At 62.4% G+C, this 20,216-nt stretch overlaps 2 protein-coding genes across 2 annotated transcripts in view; both read left to right on the forward strand.

The window, feature by feature from the left end:
- PLEKHM2 (pleckstrin homology and RUN domain containing M2) overlaps positions 1-13,960 on the forward strand; it is a 36,408-nt gene extending 22,448 nt beyond the window's left edge. The window contains exons 5-20 of the mRNA XM_045475763.1: positions 236-323; positions 1,135-1,321; positions 2,597-2,656; positions 5,797-6,025; positions 7,061-7,903; positions 8,169-8,238; positions 8,338-8,428; positions 8,750-8,814; positions 9,202-9,290; positions 9,903-10,035; positions 10,281-10,471; positions 10,916-10,981; positions 11,674-11,833; positions 12,183-12,362; positions 12,446-12,562; positions 12,883-13,960. Of these exons, the coding sequence (XP_045331719.1) occupies positions 236-323; positions 1,135-1,321; positions 2,597-2,656; positions 5,797-6,025; positions 7,061-7,903; positions 8,169-8,238; positions 8,338-8,428; positions 8,750-8,814; positions 9,202-9,290; positions 9,903-10,035; positions 10,281-10,471; positions 10,916-10,981; positions 11,674-11,833; positions 12,183-12,362; positions 12,446-12,562; positions 12,883-13,017 (2,704 nt within the window). The 3' untranslated portion in view covers positions 13,018-13,960. The remainder of the gene's footprint in view (positions 1-235; positions 324-1,134; positions 1,322-2,596; positions 2,657-5,796; positions 6,026-7,060; positions 7,904-8,168; positions 8,239-8,337; positions 8,429-8,749; positions 8,815-9,201; positions 9,291-9,902; positions 10,036-10,280; positions 10,472-10,915; positions 10,982-11,673; positions 11,834-12,182; positions 12,363-12,445; positions 12,563-12,882) is intronic.
- Positions 13,961-15,650: 1,690 nt separating this feature from the next.
- On the forward strand, positions 15,651-19,885 carry SLC25A34 (solute carrier family 25 member 34). Its single transcript, XM_045475771.1, has 5 exons — positions 15,651-16,259; positions 16,842-16,907; positions 16,998-17,150; positions 17,551-17,685; positions 18,344-19,885. The coding sequence occupies exons 1-5, from the start codon at positions 15,840-15,842 to the stop codon at positions 18,524-18,526; spliced, it is 957 nt and encodes a 318-aa protein (XP_045331727.1). The 5' UTR covers positions 15,651-15,839; the 3' UTR covers positions 18,527-19,885.
- The last annotated feature ends 331 nt before the right edge of the window (positions 19,886-20,216 follow it).

Raw genomic sequence — 20,216 nt, forward strand, 5'->3', positions numbered from 1 at the left:
GCAGAGAGCTACATGAGCCATGTGCCACAGGCCCCATAGCTGAAGACACTGGCAGGAAAGTGCTGTGTGGCTCTAAACCCAGTAGGAGAATATGCTGGAAAGGGGCGGGTGAAGGCTGCCCCAAGCTGGGTGCCCTCCAGGGATTGGGGACGTCACATGTCAAATTTCAACACAGCCGGCTTGCCGGGGAGATACGGCCAAGCTGGTAACCATCGTCCCTCCTCGTGCCTCACAGGAATGCCCTGGTCTGCAGCCACGATCACCTGACTCTCTTCCTGACCTTGGTGTCTGGGCTGGAGTTCATTCGATTCGACTTGGATCTGGTGAGACCCCTTGGCTCTTGCTGCCTGTGGGGGCAGCGGGGTGGGCAGGGTGGGCATACCGTTTTGCTTTCCTGGTTCCTCTCAGAGGACCCGTGGGGTGTGACTGAGCCTGAGCAACATGTTTGGTGTTCAGGGACGGGAGCGTTCAGGGTCAGAACAGTGGAACCGAGTAGGTGATTCTATCTTGGCTTATCTAAGCCAGAACTCCTCGTTCAGGTGACCCCTTCCTGCCTGTCTGTCCCCACATCGCCTGGAGTATTTAGTGCTAAAATACCCTCTGTCATGTTTAAGAAAGACCAGGCACATTCACCCCTGTGCCTCTTGGGATCCTAGAAGGGTCCTCGGGCTCCTTGCTTCCCAGCCTCCCTCACGGTCACCCACTGGAGAAATAGGACGCTGGCCCAGGAGGGGCTGAGGAGGGCCCAAAGCGGCTCTGGACTTGGCTCATCAGTGGGCAGCTGCCCTGTCCCAGTCCAGTCACCCCGCAAGGCCCCCGCACCAGCAGCACAGGCTGCCTACTGAAAAGTAGGCGAAACTGGAGGAAATGGGAGCAACTCTCATGGTCGCAGAGGTCAAGGAGGGGTCGACAGGCAGAGTAGGGTTCTGTCATCTCCGTTGGCCTCGAGTCCATCGCTGTATGAGCCACAGCCATTCACATCGCTCCTTTTAGCGACTAATTTCTGAATTTAGAGCCTTAGGCCCACTGCTCTCCCAAAGGGAAACCAGCACAGGAGGCCTGGCGGGGGCAGGTCTGCGCACGGCCGCCCAAGGCCTCCCGCAGCCAAGCCTGCCCTCTGCACTCTCGTCTCAGGACGCCCCTTACTTGGACTTGGCCCCCTACATGCCTGACTACTACAAACCTCAGTACCTGCTGGACTTCGAAGACCGCCTCCCCAGCTCTGTGCAAGGTTCGGACAGCCTGTCCCTCAACTCCTTCAACTCCGTCACCTCCACCAACCTGGAGTGGGATGACAGCGCCATTGCCCCATCCAGCGAGGGTAAGCGCCCCGGGCGGCCGGGAGCCACGCCTCTGCGGTGACACTGCTGGTGCCTGGCTGGCTGGCGTCTTTCCGGGCTCCTTGCGGTCCGATGGGGGAGATTTGAAGTTCGACAGGGCCCACCATTTCCCAGATCTTCGTTTTCTCAGTGTCTCCGCGGCGGCTAAAACACTGATTGTGGGCACAAAAAGCCAGCGTGAGATCATGGGAATGTCAGACTCTTTTCCAGAAGGCCAGTGCCACACGCCTGGGGCGGTTTTCTACGTGAGGAGGGATTAGCTGCGTGACCTGGAAACTCTCCCTGCCATTGCAGGGGCGAGGGCCACCTGCCTGGGGAGGTCGCGCTGCCCTGGTTCTAGGCAGACAGAGGCGGAGCAACCCCTGGATGGAGACAAGAGAGCCAGACGGGTCCGAAGTTCAGGGAAACTTGACCCCCGTTTCTCAGGAGCCCCTCCCGCACTTGCTAGCATTTTAGGGCTGATGGCCCCCACTGCACCTGAGACTGGAAAAGACTGTCGTCACGTCTGTAGGTTGCTTTGTTTTCTTGATCCAACAACTTACTGGAACAGCCCAGTTTCTTTCAAACCTCAGACCCCCTGTGTTAGTTTGTAAAACTGGCCGTTCCTCCAACCTTCGTCCCGTGTGGGAAACCAGAGCTCTTCCTTGGCTGCACCTGCCTCAGCTCCAGGGAAGGGGACCCGAGCACAAGTTCAGCCCCTAGAACTCCATTAGCATTGAGGCCCTGGCCCTCTTCCTCCGTGTCTGCTTGTGCAATGAGCCGAGGGCCCATGAGGGCAATACTTTCAGACTTGTCGTCAGCACGACTCCTTGTACAAGCGGAAGGCGGCCGCGCAGTGTCCTTGGGTTGCGCTCATGGGCTGCCTCGGAGAAGCCAGGGGCCAGGCCCCGAGGGAGCAGCTGGGCCGTCCACGGCGGACGCGTCCCCTCGAGCCCACCTGCCACCCGCTGCTCGGTTCAGAGGGAAGAAAGGCAGGGGATAGAAAAGAAGGTTAGGTACGGGGGAGCCCACGTCCCAGAACCAGGTGCTGGGGTTGGAAAGGATTGTCCCCAGAGGTCTTTCTAGCTGCTCAGAGCTTCTGGGCCAGTGTCTGAGCTGAGAAGCATAAGAGTTCCCCAAAACTGTTGGATGAAAGGTAGAAAGTGTAGCTTTTTCCTCTCTGGTTTTCTCCCTGTGTCGCCCGCCCCGTTGCCCCCGCCCTCCCTGTCCTGCCACTGCCCGTTTCTAATCTTCGGTTTTGTCCCTCGTTTTTATAGATTATGATTTTGGAGATGTGTTTCCAGCAGTGCCGTCTGTACCCAGCACAGACTGGGAAGGTGGGACAGAGTCCGCTGTCGCCCTCTTTTTCCGTTTCGCTATGTTTCCATGCCAAGCTTGCTGCATGATTCGAAATCAGCTCATTATTTGTAATAATGTCAGTGATCATAATAAAGCCAAGTTTGGTCTTCTAATAGATGGAATTCTGCAGGAGGAGAACTTGACCTAGGCAAATCCCATCTCCTAGCGCAGGACTCCCGCCTTTACGCGGTGGCCGCATGGGGTCGCCAAGCGATCTCCCGTCCCGATTCCCCTTGCCGGTCGAAGCGCCGGATGTGCGCAGGGGACTGCCACCTCGCGGGGGTGCCAGTGGCCCGACCCAGCGCGCGGGGACTTGTTCTGGAAAGCGTGGGTCGAACCTGTGGACCGTAAGCTCCTTCAGGTCAGATGTGCTCCTGGGTCAGAAGCATCGAGCAGGAAAGGCAGAGGACTCGATTCCTCCAGTCCGTTCTTGACGGCCTCCTCTCTGGCATGGTTGAAAGAGACTGAGGACCGAATGAGCGAAATTGCCCAGGCACTGCTGAAACTTCCCACAGGGAGATTCTCTCTGAAGTTTTAAGGCAGATTAAGAGAGAATCTGCCCGCCCTCCCACCTGTCCACTAAGCGGCAACGACACTTGGGCGTTCTCCTGCCCGTGACTCCGCTTTCTGGGCTTCCGAAAGTCCATAGAGCTCCACCCCACGTTCTCACGATTACTCAAGGCACGTTTCTGAGAGGGTTAATGCTTCCTCTAGATCTGAGGCCATAGCTACCCCCCCTCCCTCCTTGTTAAAGAACCACTCACCCTGTGGGCCCCTTCCGCCAGGGGCTGGCCCGGGCGGGGGTGTTGACTGCTCATCCTGGGCAGGAGGCAGAGATGTGCGTCTCTCTCCGCTGCTCCAGAGCCGGCCCCTTTGCTATTAGTGTCGTGATCTCTGAGTAACGCATGACAGATGATCTTTTCCCAAGTGACGTGAGCATGAAATAGCTTAGTTTGAGGGAAATAAGATATGGCATGAGGGAAAATTAATTAGGTCATCTGGCTGTGAGTGTAGCACTGAAGACTGCCACGGGGTAGTTAGTTAAGATCAGCCCGAAACCCAGAATTCCATCGTAACATCATTTACCCTCTCAACCTCTCTTCTTGCAGTGCACATGCTGGGCGTTGGTGTTTTTTTTTTTTTTTTTTCTCTCTCCCTCTGATTCTAACCACTAACCCCCTCCCGACCCAGCTCCTCGCTGCCTGTTGCAGTCACTTGACAAGCAGGGCCTGACCTTCCTCCGCAGCCCTTGAGAGTTCCCTGTGGCCTGAGAGCTAACAGCCCCGGTGGCACTGCTTGCTCGGGCGGGGCCGGGCTGGGCTCCGGGGGCCGGGTGACCTTAATCCACCCCCCACCCCACCCCGTGACCTCCTGAGTTCCCGAGGCTCCTCTGGCAGCTCACCTGGGAAGCTTTGCCTTCTTCCACCTGGAGGGGAGCAGGATTCGGGGGCGGCTCCAAACTCTGGGCCCTGGAGTGGGGGTTGGGGCGGCCTTCCATGGTCCTCAGCTCACCTCCAGAACTGGTGGGCCCCCCCAGCGTCCAGCCCTGACACCCAGCACGTCCCATGGCCTGCTCACTCACCCCTCAGCTGCTCCCACAGACAGCCGCAGGCCTCTGGGGGCTGGAGCAAGAATGTCTGGCCTTGCGGGATCCTTCTTTGAGACCAAAGGGCAAGGTTTGCTGCACCTGAGAACGAAGGCTCTGGGGTCCCAGGACATGAGCAGCAAATCTCGCGTGTTGCTAGTGTTTTTCTGGCAGGGCTGGCGATTGCTTTCGGCCCCGCTTTTGTCCTCCCAGGAAGAGACGCTGTACTTTTTAAAAAACTGGCGGATGTGCTGCATCAGCAGACAGCTGCCCAGCGGTTTCCAAGACCCACTAGGCAGCCGACAGCAGGTCGGGCCCTTCCAGATGAGGCTGAGGACGGGAAGCGTGTTTACTGTGTCTCCTCTGGGCAGATAATGGCCAACGAGACGTGTGTAAGCTGGCAAATGGGGCGTGAACGTCCCCTGTCCCGTGCCATTAGCTGTCACCCAGCCTCTTCTGCCAGTTGGGCCTCAGTCCTCTGCTGGGGCAGCTCCCATCTGCCACCAGATAAGTGCCCCGTGTGCTTTAGGCACGCCCGTTCCAGTACCTGGGGTGGATGGTTGGGGGCAGGGGGAGCCGTTAAACCAGCCCCTCTCTGGAGAGTCAGCCTCCCTCCCCTCCCCGCCTTCTCCCCAGGGTGGAGCCAAGGGTCAGGGTGACCCACCCAGAAAGGACCAGTAGGCAAGCTGAGTGAAGCTGAGTTCCCAGCTCTCACCTTCAAGGGGCGCCTGGTCCTGCCCCCCCCTTCCCCTCACCCCCCACTCCAGGAGTGAGCGGATAGGATGTCAGGGAGAGAAGCGGCCACCGAAGAGCCCATGAGGCAGCTGTTGGGGGGCAGCCACTCGGCACACCTTTCTTCTCCCCTTGGCATCTCCTCGTTGCCCTGATCTGGCCTCGCATCCTGCCTCCTGTGCTCTGGGTCCGTCTTCTGCCCTTCCCCCACGCTCCTCACTCTCTGGGCTCCCTGTCCTGCCCTCAGCCCCTGCCCCCACTCTGCACCCCTCATTTTCTCTGATTCCCAGTCTCTCCCTCTATTCTCTCTGCCATTGTTGCGTTTTATCTGCCTCCGGGGGGGGGCACCCTTCAGAGGACTTTGGGTATCTCAGCCCTGCCGGTGGCGTTTGGTGCTGAAGGGGCTCCCCAGTGCCCCTATGGCACTCTCCATCGGAAGGCTCTGAGGTTAACCTGAGAGGTCTGTGGCTCATTTCCTCTTGAGGCATCCAGGTCACTGTCCTAAGGGGCTTCAGCCTGGAGGCTGTTTAACCTCAGGGCTTTTAACTTGCACTCGGCCAGATTGCTACGAGCTCTGGAGGGTTCCCAGTGCAGGTGGTGGTGGTGTCCCTCCAAGTCGCTCTTCAAGCCCAGGTCCCTGGTCCTGTTGCTCTGGGGCTTCAAATCTTAAAGCAGGGCCACCCCGGTCGGATTTCCCTGGGAGGAACTCACCCGCCTCCCTCATGGGATAAGGCATGCCTTGGGGGCCCCGGGGCCCCAGATGCTGTCTGACGGGCTGTCTCCTGTCTCCCGTTCTCCCAGATGGAGACCTCACAGACACTGTCAGCGGGCCCCGCTCTACCGCCTCGGACCCGACCAGCAGCAAGGCTTCCACCAAGAGTCCCACCCAGCGCCACAACCCTTTCAGTGAGGACCAGGCAGAGACCGTGTCCTCCTCTGACACCACCCCAGTGCACACCACGTCCCAGGAGAAGGGGGAATCCCGCACTCTTGACCTGCCAGACGCCTGCACGGAGCTGGAGGTCATCAGGTCGGTGGGGAGGGGCCCCGAGAGCAGTTGGATGAGCATATCCTGACGTCCATCCTGTGCGCTCCTAGTGTCACGTTGTCCGTGCGGACTGGGACCACATTCACCCCCTGGGGGGGGCACATGGGCATCTGCCTCTTTGAGCCCGGAAGACAGTGTGGCACAGGCCATGACCGGAGCCACGCCTGGGTGGGGGGCATTTGTCAGGTTCATCCAGGGCCACAGAGTCCCTTCAGACTGGAATTCTTCCCCAGGGGGTCCTTGGGTGTCGCTGTACAGTTTCTGAGGTCTGTACCGATTGTAGTTCAGCACGGCTCCTTGAAAGAAAAGGGTCTCCATCCCTCGCCAGGGGCCTACCTAGAAGGGAGGAAGTGCTGACGGATTGGGCTCCCGACTGCCCCTGGCTCCCGCCCTGAGGCTCTCAGCCCTGGGTGAGAAGATGTGCGTGTCCTCCCCCCGGGGCTTGCCGGCCTTGCTCCCCAGTGACTGGAGTCAGGGGTCCCCCTCTGCAGGGTGGTTCGAGTCCTGAGTGGCTTCATGGGTTCAGACCTGGGGTCGCCTTGCCACGCCCGTCCCAGCCCATTTGCAACCAAGGGGTTTGAGCCCGAAAGAGTTTAAGTCCACTTTTGGTTGAATTATCCACAGTGACACCTAATGGGAAGTGAGGTCCGCCCAGGGTCCACCGGCCACATCCTAAGGGGAGGGCTGAAGGGAGGCGCCATCACTCCGACCGACCGTGGCCTGTTTTGTCCCCCCAGAACACAGCTAGCTCATTTGTGTCATCGGCTGGAATCCGTGGGACCTGCTCAGGGGTTCCTCTGGTCCCTGTCTCTGCCAACAGCAGGGGGCCCCTCAGGGCCTGAGCTGCTCTGTGCCCCTGGCCTAGGGCCTCCCAGCCAGCACTGCCCAGGACCATGGAAGCTTGGCTGTGCCCTCAGAGGTCACACGCCCAGAATCACCTCTTTTGACCCAGCCCACCTAATTCCCCAGCTCAGTGGCGCCCAGATGGTAAATCTCTCCCCATCGCTACCGTCCCAGGGTCACCAAGAAGAAGAAAACCGGCAAGAAGAAGAAGACCAGATCGGATGAGGAAGCTGGTCCGCTTCACCCCTCCTCCAGCCAGGACAGCTGTGCCAGGCGGGGCGATGGTGACAGCCTCGTCAGCAGCCCAGGCCTTGGGCGGGCCTCACCGGACGCTACCTTCACTTCCCCCCAGGAGGAGGGAGAGGGGCCCAGCGGCACAGCCGAGAGCAGCGAGCTCCCGGAGCCGGGCCAGATGGGTCTGCTCATCCCCGAAATGAAGGACACCTCCATGGAGCGCTTGGGGCAGCCCCTGAGTAAGGTCATTGACCAGCTCAACGGGCAGCTGGACCCCAGCGCCTGGCGCTCCCACGTCCAGTCCCCAGACCAGTCCTTTCGGACCGGCTCTCCCGGGGATGCCCCGGAGAAGCCGCCATTTTGCGACTTTAGTGAGGGGCTTCCAGCCCCAATGGACTTCTACCGCTTTACCGTCGAGAGTCCAAGCACTCTTACATCAAGTGGCAGCAACCATGACCCTGCAGGGCCTGGCCAACCGCTGCATGTTCCTGGTGGCCCTGCGACTGCTGGCCAAGAAGAGGGAGGAGGAAGAAGAGAGGGACAGGCACCTGGGCCCCTAGAGGACACCCCGGGGGAGGCCCGGGAGCCAGAGACCCGGGGACTGGAGACGCAGTTGCCCCCTGCGGGTGACGGACCTGTGCCCGAAGCAGAGCCCGGGACCCACGAGGCTCTCTGCCAGCTCAAGCGAGACCAGCCCAGCCCGTGTCTGAGCAGCGCTGAGGACTCGGGGGTGGATGAGGGGCAGGGGAGCCCTTCTGAGATGACCCACTCGGCAGAGTTCAGGTGAGCAAGGCTCTCGGCGCGGCTGCCGTGAGACGCCCCCGGCCTGCAAAGCAGGGGACAGTGGGCGTCGTCCTCCCAACGAACCAAGCAGAACCCCCGGAGGAACTAGCCTGGGCTGGGGGCTGCGACGGGGGCGCACGTCTCCCCTCCCCCGCTCTGGCTCTTGGTCAGGAGCAGAGCCGCGACAGCAGTGCCGCCGCGTGCCTGTGTCCCCTCCCACCCCCCTCCTGGCCTTCACCCTCCCCACGCTTGTCCCCTCTCACAGGGTAGACAACAACCACTTACTCCTGCTGATGATCCACGTGTTTCGAGAAAACGAAGAGCAGCTCTTCAAAGTAAGTCCCAGGAGCTCAGGGGCCAGGGGCAAAAGCGCGCTGGCCCGGGCCGGGGGCGGGAGCCGGGGTGCCTGACCGTCCCCTGTCTCGGCCCCTCAGATGATCCAGATGAGCACCGGGCACATGGAGGGCACCCTGCAGCTGCTGTACGTGCTGCTCACAGACTGCTACGTCTACCTGCTCCGGAAAGGTGCCCGCCGCCCCCGGGCTAGGCCAGGGCAGCTGCCGAGAGCGGGTCGAGGACGACACTGACCACCCTCCCTCCCTCTGTGCCCCCCGCCCCTGGCTCTCGGCTGCCTGGCGTGTGGTGGCGAAAACACTCCACTCCGCCCCAAGACGAGCCCGGGGGCGTGCCCGCCACGAGCACCCCGTGTCACTGTCCTACTCTGTCATCTCAGGTCGCAGGACAAGGACGGGTCCTCGCTGAGAGAGGGGCCAGTCTTAGAAAAGGGGGCAGGGGGAGGGAAAAGAGGCCACTGAGAGTTACAGGCATTGGGGTCTCCTCTCTCAGGGGCCGCGGAGAAGCCATACCTGGTGGAAGAGGCAGTTTCTTACAACGAACTTGACTATGTGTTGGTGAGTGCAGGATCTGCGGTCGGCCTAGGCCAACTGCATAGGACGGGGCTCCTCTGGCCACCCACCTCGGGAGCTCAGGGTGAGGCACGTCCCTGCCTCGACCCCTCCGCCCCCAGGGCTGGGCGTCAGCTCCTCTCCCGGGGGCCTTACCACAGGATGCTGGGGATGAGAACCGAGTCAGAGGACGCCTCTTTGTCCACCGTATTTCTGACCATCCCTCCCCTCCCTGACTCACGCCCTGGGTCCCGGGCCTCTGGGGCTTTACCTTGTGGCGATGCCAGGGTCTGCCTCCTCCCTCCCCCGCCGGCCCTCTGTCTGGCCGCGGCTGCCTCTTCCGCCAGGCAGCAGCCAAGCCCCTTGTGCATGTGAAGGTATCGTTTCTGGCAGGTGGGCCTCGACCAGCAGACGGTGAAGCTGGTGTGCACCAACCGCAGGAAGCAGTTTCTGCTGGACACAGCTGACGTGGCCCTGGCTGAGTGAGTGACGCCCCCCCCCCCCCCCGGCCAATCCCCCACCTCCCCGTTCCTGTAGGACTGGAGGTCCTGGCCTGGTCTCCCCACCCTTGGGGCAGGAGGGGGAGAAGTGGGACACAAACCAGTGCGGAGCAGATGTGTTCCCTCCGGCACCTGCAGGGAAAGGTACACACACACTGACTGGCTCCGTCGTCAGTTCAGGTGACCTCAGACCCTGCGTGGCCTGCGGAGAGGAAGGGGGCTGGTGTGAGTCACCCGCCAGGAAGGACACCCGAGCCCCACTGCTGGCCCTTGTGCTTTCATACAGAAAGTACACATGATAAGATCGGATAGTGACGGGCACCCGGGTCCCACCCGTTCTGCGGCATCCCCTCACCTGGTCCTGCCTCACCGTCGGACCCCAGGCACCTCGGCCACGGGGGACGGTTAGGCCTCTTCCAGGTCACAGCTGATGGCAACCGACCAGTGCATCATCGCCCCACCTGCTGCCCTGAGCTCTGCTTCCGGCCGGGTCCCTCCCCAAAGTTCCTGGGACCCCTCCAGGCCAGGATCCCGTCCAGTGGAAGGGTGGAGGTCCCCCAGGCCTCTGACAGCAAACCCCACTCCCTTGTATAGGTTCTTCTTGGCTTCTTTGAAGTCCGCCATGATCAAAGGCTGCCGGGAGCCACCTTACCCCAGCATCCTGACTGATGCCACCATGGAGAAGCTGGCACTGGCCAAATTCGTGGCCCAGGAATCTAAGTGTGAGGTAGGGCCGGGAGTGCAGGGGAGGTATGGTGGTGTTAGGGGCCAGGCGATGCAAAAGGACGTCTTTAGGACCTCTCCATCACCCACCTGGGAGGGGCTCTCCTCCCCTCGGGTCCCGTCCCCCACCCCACTTGGGGCACGGCCTTGCTTTCTCAGCGGCCATTCCTGGTGCCGGGCTGCTGGTGAGCCCGACCCAGACCTCACCGCTCTGTCTGCTGCCCCCTCCCCTCCCCCGCCCCCCCCCAGGCCACCGCTGTCACCGTGCGCTTCTACGGGCTTGTGCACTGGGAGGACCCCCAGGATGAGTCCCTGGGTCCAGTGCCCTGCCACTGCTCACCCCCTGAGGGCGCCATCACCAAAGAAGGCATGCTGTATTACAAGGCGGGCACCTCCTACTTGGGCAAAGAGCACTGGAAGACTTGCTTCGTGGTCCTCAGGTGGGGGCTCCCACAGCTCTGGCCCCGGGCTCGACCTGGGGCTTGTTGGGCCCTCAGCAGGGGTCTCCCTTGGGCCGGCCACCCGGGAGAGAAGCCCACGGGGGCCTCTTTCCACCCCCAAAAGGGTTTTGGAGCAGACCCCCTCTGGGCTGCGAGAGCTTCTGTGTAAAGCGGCCGTCTCTGGGGCCCGGGGATCCTGGGGCACATCAGGTGGGGGTCCGGGCAGGGCTGCTGCCGAGGTTTTCGCCATCCCCAGGTCTGCTGAGGGGACAGCACGCCCTCCCGAGCCTCTGCAGTTCTCTCTTCACCTTCCCTTCCACAGAGGGCAGGCCCCTTGGCCTCTGGGGCTTAAGGCCCCAGTTGCAGGCCCCCCTGGGATCTGGGCCCCACCTGGCCTTCGGTTCTTGGGACGGGCCTCACCCCTGCTATGTCGTGCCCCTGCAGCAACGGGATCCTCTACCAGTATCCTGACCGCACGGATGTCACCCCTCTGCTCTCTGTGAACATGGGGTGAGTGTCCTAGCGATGGGGGGCTGGGCAGGCGTGAGGCCTGGCGGTGCTGCCCGCAGGTGGCGGCTCTGGCCGAGCCTGGGACCCGGGGCTCCTGTTCTCCCTGGCTCGAGCTGACACCCCACCCCCTTGTGTCAATCAGTTCGGCCTGCCCCCACTCAGCCCCACCCCATCCCGCAGCCCTGACCGCTGCCCTGGGGTCTGCTGAGCCCTGAGGCTATAGGACCCCAAGCAAGGGGAGGCTGGGCATCGTCCTGTCAGGGGAGCAAGAGGAACTCCTTGCCAGGAGGGTCTGTCCGGGCAGGGGAGGCGGTCCCTCTCCCGGGAAGCTCCTGACCTGATGGAAGATGGACGCACAGGCGCTTGGAGAAAACCTGGGGCCCACAGAGGCCACGGGAATGAATGTGCCCTGATGCCAAGAGGGCCAGAGCTAAGAGCGGATTCTCACCCCTTGCCTGGCCAGGTTGAGATATCTAGAAGGATCTTGGCAATTCTGGCAGTTCCCCTTGCAGAAGTTGTCACTCGGAAAGGGCCGGGCCCGCCTGGCAGCTTTAAGTCTCTCCTGAGAGCCGAAGGGGTCCATAGCACCTTCCGGTGGCCTCCAGCGTCCGGGACCGCGGGTGCAGGCGCACCCGTGTCCGACGCCACCCCTGCCTCCTTGCTCCCCTTTCACCCCTCCTCCTCTGGCCCAGGGGGGAGCAGTGCGGTGGCTGTCGGAGAGCCAACACCACGGATCGGCCCCACGCCTTCCAGGTCATCCTCGCCAACCGGCCCTGCCTGGAGCTGAGCGCGGACAGCGAGGCCGAGATGGCCGACTGGATGCAGCAGCTCTGCCAGGCCGTGTCCAAAGGGGTGAGCGCCTCCGGCCTGCGCCGCTCGTCTGGCCTCCCGACCCCGTCCAGCCCCCTCCGGTGTCCCTTCCCCAGACCCACACGCACTCACAGAGAGGCCCATGAGGACGAAGACGGGGACCTCCAGGGGACAGCCCAGGAGCGGGTCCTCGGGCTCAGGGCCACCTGTGGGCCGGACACTCCCACTGTCACCCCTGTCCCCACCTCCACTTCCGACTTGGGTGGAGCCCGCCTGACCTCTGGAGCAGGGGGAGCCCAAGGGCTGGCTGGGCCCCTGGAGGGGGCAGGTCTGGTGCCACCGACCCCCGGAGAGCTCCAGCTTGCCTCTCCCCTCTGCCGATGCCCTTCAGGTCATTCCCCAGGGGGTGACCCCCAGCCCCTGCATCCCCTGCTGCCTGGTGATTACCGATGACCGCCTCTTCACCTGCCACGAGGACTGCCAGACCAACTTCTTCCGCTCCCTGGGCACAGCCAGGCTGGCCGACATCAGTGCCGTCTCCACGGAACCCGGCAAGGAGTACTGTGTCCTGGTGAGCTGGGCCCCGGGGGCAGTGGAGGCAGGCCCTGCGGAAGGAGGGCCGCGTCTGCTCACCTGGGGACCCACCCTCCCCAGGAGTTTTCCCAGGACAGCCAGCAGGCTCTGCCCCCCTGGGTCATCTACTTGAGCTGCACATCTGAACTGGACCGATTCCTGTCTGCACTGAGCTCCGGGTGGAAAACCATCTACCAGGTACCGAGCCACCCGGGGCCCCGAGGAGTGGAGCCGCTGCCCCGGGGAGAGGAGTCCTTCCTGTGTGGCACAGAGGCAGGAGGCAGGGGCCCAGGGACGGCGCTGTACCAGCAGCTCTGGGACAGCCCGGAACATTTAGGACCAAAAGGGCAAGACTCCGCCCTCCAGCGCATCTGAGGCCACAGCCAGAAGCAGAACCTGGGACACGCTGCCCCTTCTTGGTCCCGTGGTGCCGAGGGTCTCCAGGGCTCCCGTGGTGCCCCGGGAGAGCGGGGTCCTGGGCCGAAGCCCTCACAGACCCCCTCTCTGCCCCCGCACAGGTGGACCTCCCCCACAAGGCCACCCAGGAAGCCTCCAGCAAGAAGTTCGAGGATGCCCTGAGCCTCATCCACAGCGCCTGGCAGCGGAGCGACAGCCTGTGTCGGGGCAGAGCCTCCCGGGACCCCTGGTGCTGAGGCGGAGCTGGCCGGCCCCCCCCCCCCCCCACCCCCCGCGGGCCGAGAAAGGCGAGCGGAGCAGCACACGCAGTGGCCCGCTGGGTCATCATGCCGCTTGGGGCCTGGCTTCCACCCCTGTTCCACAGCCCACTCCCACCCTGGGGGACAGAACCACCGACCGGGGCCTGAGACGGGGTCTCTCCCCTCCCAGGGATCCAGAATGGGTGCTCCGCACACCCCTGGGCATCCTGCCTGGCCAGTGGTGCCCGGAGAGTGCTGCTGGGGCGGAGGGTCTGAGCCCTATGGGCTCTGTGTACACGGCACATCCGGATGTATCTGCGTCTCTTCAGGACGGCAGTGAGAATAGTATCAGCTTTGAGGGGAGCGGAAGGACCGAGAGGGCAGCAGTCCCCTCTTCCTCTCCCGAGTGAGAGGTCTGGGCGGAGACCCGGCCATCCTTGTTCATTTTTGAACGTTCAGCTGGCTGTGCAGGGAGGCTGGGTACTAAGGTCTCGGTGCATGTTTCCTCCTCGCTATCTCCGGCCCCCAGCACACTGCTGCCTGCCTCGCCAGGGCCCACAGCCAGGGGCAGGGGCAGGGGCCAGGCCGGCCCTCCCTGGCTGCCCAGCGGCCCCGCATGTCCACGGCCCCCTGCCCCTGTCTCTCCCCAAACCACAGCGGCTGGAGGACCCGGGAGGACCCGGGAGGACCCGGGAGGCAGGCTGTTTCCGTTTGCAGGGAGCAAAGGGGAGGGAGGAGGCTCGGAGAGGAATGGAGCCCACCAGCCTGGCGTCCCCGTGGGTGCCTCCTGACCATCCGCTGCTTGGCTGGAGCCGGGCCCTTCCGGAGAGTTTTATCAAGGGCCCGCCGGGGGAAGGGGTCAGATGGTCTGGGTTTTGTTTGTTCTTTTCTTTTTTTTTTTTTTTTTTTTTTAAATAAAATAGACACGTTATATTGCCAAGACTTGTCACGGGCCCTTTATGACCAGGATGGAGGAGGGGCATCTCCAGCCCCCCTCTGAAGCCCCTTGGCCATTCATTCTTCATTCATTCCATAATTCTCTGCCATCAGCTGCTCTGTGCTGACACTGAGAACCCGGTTGCCCGCTGCCCCCCGATGGAACTCTCTGGAGCTCAGGCCCTGAGGGTTTCTTGGCCTGACCTTTGCTCTCTGTTGTATTTCCTCCAGTGGCCAGGGGAGCGGCAGCTACCCCTCCAGTCCCAGGACTTGTCTCTGCGGCCAGCCTTCCCAGCCTCCCTAGCTCTGGGGGCGAGTGCCGGCCATGTGGGATAAACCCGAGAGTGTCCAAGCTGTCCCCAGACCGCTGGGCGCAGGCCAGAGGGTGCCAAGCCTGCCAGGCCCAGGCGAGGGGTTGGGGGGAAGTGATCTGGGGCCCCGAAGCCCTCAGCGCTGCCTCTTCCAGGGCTTCGTACCTGGGGGGAAAGGAGCGGGAGCTGGGAAAGGTGGTCGTGGAGGCCTAGAGGTGGGCTTGCAGGCAGGGTGGCTCGGCCTCTGGTTCTGTTTGGAACTTGGCTGATGTGGGGTGGCCATGGCGGGAGAGAACTGCCCGGGGGCAGAGGCCAAGGTGGAGGCCAGGCCGAGCAGCCTAGCGCCTGACAGCCATTCCCAGGGGTGTGAAGTCCCTTCTCACAAAGGGCCACGTATGGGCGCCTGGGTGGCTCAGTCAGTTAAGCAGCCGACTCTTGATTTCGGCTCAGGTCACGATCTCAAGGTACAGTAGTGAGCTAGGCGTGGAGCCTGCCTAAGATTCATTCTCTCTCTCTTTCTCTCTCTCTGAAAAAAAGCAAAAAAATCCCCAAAAAAACAAAGACAAAGGGCCATTTCTATACCAGGGCCTCTCCAGAAACCTATAGTCCAGAAGAGGTTCCCACCAGGAGGAGGGACAGGACTAGGGGGCAAGTCTTCATAGGGTGAATGACCAAAGCCACAGGCCACTCCTTGAGACACAACGGCCCCAGGGCCCTGGAGTCTTGGGAGGCAAAGGATGGGGAGGAAGGAGCCAGAGCGGGGGACAGGGCGGTGGGGGGGGGGGTGGGGTGCATCTTCTGGGTGGAGCCCTGTGCCAGGCATGTTCTCCACACACCTCTGAAGTAGGTGCTGATATCCCCGTTTTAGAAACAGACCGTCGCTAAGAGAGAGAAAGTGACTTGCCCAGAGTCACACATGGTAGCAGAGCCCGGGGTTCAAAAGCAGTTCCACAGGGCTCGAGAAGCCCTTCTCCACCTCTGCTCTCAGTGGGACCATAGACTGTGGGAACCAGACTGGAAGACCGAGGCCGGGAACGGAGAAGCCACAAAGACGGTGGCAGGGTGGTTGTGGGCAGTCAGCGCGTTGCCTGGGCACGGTTTCAGGAGCCTCCCCAGGCAGCTGCTCTATGCCCAGGGCTCCGAGCTGCAGCAGGACTGGCTAAACCAGAGGCGGGGCAGGGGCACCAGCCCTTCGCCCCAGCGCCACAGGGAGGGCAGGAGGGTAAGAACAACAGGAGGAGGTGTCTCAGCTGATTGACACCTTCTCCCCGCCCCCAATCCCCCTCCTGCCCCAGGTGACCTTTTCCCCAGATCCCAGGGTCCAGGCCCACCCCTGCGGGGAGGTGTGGAGAACAGAGACAGCTGGGATTGGTCAGAGCCAGCAGGGGCGTGTCCCGGGCTCCAACAGCCCCAGCGAGCAGGTGGACTCCCAGGATAGACCAGGGGCCACCCGGCCTGTCTGACCTGGACGTCTGCCCTCCAGACATGGCCCCAGGCCCCCTTGATCCCCAGCCGGGCGGCCCTGCGGGGGTGCAGACAGCTTAAGCTCCGCCACCCCAGGGCCCCGTGCCCATGTCCCTGCCCGGGGCGCAACGGGCCTCAGGAACAGAGGCCAGGGAGACGGTTGCCCCCGCTGTGGACCTGGTGCTAGGCGCCTCGGCCTGTTGCCTGGCCTGTGTCTTCACTAACCCCCTAGAGGTGGTGAAGACGCGGCTGCAGCTGCAGGGGGAGCTGCGGGCCCGGGGCACCTACCCGCGGCCCTACAGGGGCTTTTTTGCCTCGGTGGCCGCGGTGATCCGTGCAGATGGGCTGTGTGGCCTGCAGAAGGGGCTGGCCGCCGGCCTCCTTTACCAGGGCCTCATGAATGGCGTCCGCTTCTACTGCTACAGCCTGGCGTGCCAGGCTGGCCTCACCCAACAGCCTGGCGGCACCGTGGTCGCAGGCGCCGTGGCTGGGGCACTGGGAGCCTTCGTGGGGAGCCCTGCTTACTTGGTGAGTGCCTTTTCTCCATCCTCCATCACCCCGTGACCCAGCTCGCCCGGGGACTCTGGAGCCTCCCAGGCTGGCCCTGCGGGGACCGACCGACCTGGACGGCCGGGTGGGGCCTGCTGGGCGGGGAACATCCCTGCCCGGGATTGGAATCTGCCCCTTGGCTCAAAGCCCCAGAGCCTGGTCCTGATCCTCATCCTCCTGGGGTCCCTGCCCCACCAGGCCTGAGCCAGAGGAGGGGGCAGAGGGTGGCAGGACGTGTGCTGGCTCCACCCCGGTGTGGCCACCCATCTTCCCGTGCAGCCTGTGCGAGTGAAAAATAAGCGAGGCCCCCGCGTCCCCGGCTGGATGTTGTACCGTCGTCATCCCGCTTAGTCCTCAGAACAGCTTGGCAGGCGTGAGCGGACGGGCCTGGAGGGGGTTAAGTAACTTGCTCCGGTCACACCGGGATGCAGACCCAGGCTAACTTCAGAGCCTCGCCCCCGACCCTATCCCACACGCCCCCTCAGCTGTGGGGGTGGGCTCGTGGCGCTCTGGATGTCGGGGCGCGCTCGTCCAGGCCCTCTCTCACGTCTGCTGTCACAGGTCAAAACACAGCTGCAGGCCCAGACGGTGGCCGCGATGGCTGTGGGGCACCAGCACCATCACCAGGTAGGAACCGTCACTCCCCAGAGCTCCCTGGGCCGGATGGGCTCCTGGGCCGGCAGGGGCTGCCCATGACGCGGCGTCTTCTCCCCGCAGAGTGTTCTGGGGGCCTTGGAGACCATCTGGCGGCAGCAAGGCCTGGCAGGACTATGGCGGGGCGTGGGTGGGGCCGTGCCCAGGGTCATGGTCGGCTCCGCGGCCCAGCTGGCCACCTTTGCCTCTGCCAAGGCCTGGGTGCAGAAGCAACAGGTGAGGAGCCAGGGACACCTGTGCCCACCCACAGACACCCCAAAGTAAGGGCTGCCTGCCTCCTTTCTCCCCCTCTGGGCCCTCATCACTCCCTAACATCTCCAGCTGGACCCCCACCTAGGGAAGCCAACGGGGAGGTGACAGACGGGGCCCCTGAAGACAGCTGAGGACCCTGGCTCTGCCCTTAGGGTCATGTCCCCGGCCCTTGTGCCCAGCAGGAGTGGGGGCCAGCAGTGAGCCCTGTAGTGTGACGGAGCTGGGGTGGGGGGTGGCTGGAGGCGCCCGGTCTGTTCCCCTTCCCCTAGGTCTCCCAGCCCCCACACGCTGGGAGGGGAGGGTGGGTACCCTGCGGGTGGGGGGGAGGGCACCTGCAGGTGTCAGAACCTGTACCACCCCACAGTGGCTCCCGGAGGACAGCTGGCTGGTGGCTTTGGCTGGAGGCATGATCAGTAGCGTCGCCGTGGCCGCAGTCATGACCCCCTTTGATGTGGTCAGCACGCGGCTATACAATCAGCCCGTGGACGGAACTGGCAAAGTGAGCAGGGGCTGGTGCGGGGGGTGGGGGGCCAGTGGGAAGCTGGAGAGCACCCTCCAACACTCACACACACACACACACACACACACACACACACAGCCAGAGACACACAGACACGTGACATGCATGCAGACGCATCGATTTGCCTTGTTTGCTGAGCACCTATGTCCCAGGCATGGGCTAAGCATTTTCACCTCTGGGTTTTATTGCATCCTCACAATCACCTCCATCTTCCTGATGAGGAAACTGACGCTCAGAGAGATCTGGTGACTTGTGAGTGCGGTCGCCCGGCTGATACATGGAGGAGCTCGAATCAGAATCCAGGCCTGACCCCACGGCCTCACGCACACGGGCCCTCGCATACACTGGTGCAGGCTGCGCTCAGCACAGAGGTGCCCTCCACAGGCCGAGTGAGGGCTGAAATCCACCTGTGTGCCACTAGCCAAAGTTGAGCCCCCAGGCATGGGGCTGTGGCTGCCTGGACGAAGAGGCTTCTTACATTTCACAGCCTACAGGGCCACCTTTCGAGAATTTTCCCAGCTTGGGGAGAGTCTCTCTACTGATGTACCACAGTAGCCCCTACACACAGACACCCCTGGTTGTGCCAGCCAGGGCGCCACGTTCCCTGTTGTGACATCTGCCCTGTGTCTGTCCCCAGGGCCAGCTGTATGGTGGCCTCGCCGACTGCCTGGTGAAGATCTGGCGGCAGGAGGGCCCCCTGGCCCTCTACAAGGGTCTGGGCCCAGCCTACCTGCGCCTGGGTCCCCACACCATCCTCAGCATGCTCTTCTGGGATGAGCTCCGGAAACTGGCTGGGCGGGGCCTGCACCAGGGCACCTAGGGGGCACCCCTCACCCCCATTTCCCGACACAGCCTGGCACTCGGCAGGAAGCAATGGCCCGCTCCAGCTGGGAATGGCCGGCTCAGAGCAGACCACTGGCCTAGACCCTGCCACAGGTCGGAGGAGAGTGTGGACAGCGCTGGTCCCCCCCAGACCCACGGCCCCCCTCAGGCCAGAGCACTTGTTCTGGATGGCCAGCCACTTTGTTCTCCAGCAAATTCTCTTCCCCCTCTGTACTGGGTTACCTTATCCCAGAGCCTTACTCATTATGATAATCGCTGCTCCGGGGCATGGCCATCACCTTGAGCTGGGTCGCTTACATGCATCAGCTTGCTTAGTCCTCAAACAGTGTGAGACGGTAAAACCCTCTTTTACCAAGAGGAAGCTGAGAACTCAGAAAAGGGAAGTGCTTTGACCAAAGCCACACAGCTCTGAAGTGGCAGAAAGAGGACTGGAAGTTAGCTCTGCCCGGCGCAGGCTGGTGTCCCTGGCAAGAGCCAGGACCATGAGGGCTGGAGGGCCCCCGACAGTCACTGTGAGGCACCACGAGGCCATAGTGGACCTCCGACGAGATGGTTTAAACAACAGATATTGTCTCACAGCTTGGAGGCTGGAAGTCAGAGATCCAGGCATCAGCGGGGTTGGTTTCTTCTGAGGCCTCTCTCTCTCTCTCTCTCTCTCTCTCTCTATCCTCTCTCTCCCCTCTCTCTTTCCCCTCTGGCATGTGGACGGCCATCTTCCCCCCGTGTCCTCACATGGTCTTCCTTCTGTGTCTGTGTCCTAATCTCTTCTTATAAGGCCCCCAGTCGTGTTGGATTAGCACCGACCCTAATGTCCTCATTTTAACTTAATTACCTCTTTAGAGACCCCATCTCCAATTACAGTCACATATAGGGGGTTAGAACTTCAATATATGAATGTGGGTGTGGGGGACATAATGCAGCCTATAACACCAACTAGAAGCTTTTACTGAGGGCTTCCTAGGTGCCCAGCACTGTGGGCGTCCAGACAAATCCTCATGACCGTTCTGAAAGGGGTCTCTGGACATGCCCATTCTTCAGATGAGGAGGCTAAGGCCCAGGGCGGGGAGGGGACTGGCTCAACGTGAGTAGCAGAGCTAGGTGTCCTCACCCTGGGCCCTTTCCCCAGGCTGCAGCCACACTCCTCCCAGTGAGTGTGTTCCTAAGGCCCACGCTGACCTTTGTGCTTCAGAGAATGACACCGAGTCCCTGGAAGGGATAGGACTGGCCCCAGCCCAAGCAGAGCCTAAACCACCTACCCTGCCATCCCCCATGTCTGCTGTTCCCCGGGGGTACCCCACCACACACTCCAAACCAATAAAGTTTTCTATTTTGTTTACTTCCACGACTCCCTTCTGCTGAAGCCTCGGTCTCCCCGACCCGTGACACCACCCCCCACCCCTTGGCTCCCTCCTCCGTCTGGGGAAGGAGGATCCAGATTTGCCGCACCCACGGCTTCCAACCCAACTGAGGCCTGCCACCTAGTGGACACGGGGAGGATCGTCGAGGCAGGCTGCCCAGTGGCGGAAGGAGAGGGGGGGCCCAGAACTGTATCTCAACCTCAGGTTGTGGGGGGTACGGACCACCTTCCAGAGCTGGGGCTGAGGGGGCAGAGCCCAGATGCAAGGCTGTGGGGGGCAACAGATAAGGCCTGGGGCTTCAGGAAGGCC

The sequence above is a fragment of the Leopardus geoffroyi genome, chromosome C1, assembly GCF_018350155.1.
Source record: "Leopardus geoffroyi isolate Oge1 chromosome C1, O.geoffroyi_Oge1_pat1.0, whole genome shotgun sequence".
Classification (NCBI taxonomy): Eukaryota; Metazoa; Chordata; class Mammalia; order Carnivora; family Felidae; genus Leopardus; species Leopardus geoffroyi.

Coding starts and splice junctions, on each gene's coding strand:
- SLC25A34 (XM_045475771.1), top strand. CDS start 15,840: ATGTCCCTGCCCGGGGCGCAACGGGCCTCAGGAACAGAGGCCAGGGAG. Junction 16,908..16,997: donor GGCACCAGCACCATCACCAG/GTAGGAACCGTC, acceptor TTCTCCCCGCAG/AGTGTTCTGGGGGCCTTGGA. Junction 17,151..17,550: donor CCTGGGTGCAGAAGCAACAG/GTGAGGAGCCAG, acceptor ACCACCCCACAG/TGGCTCCCGGAGGACAGCTG.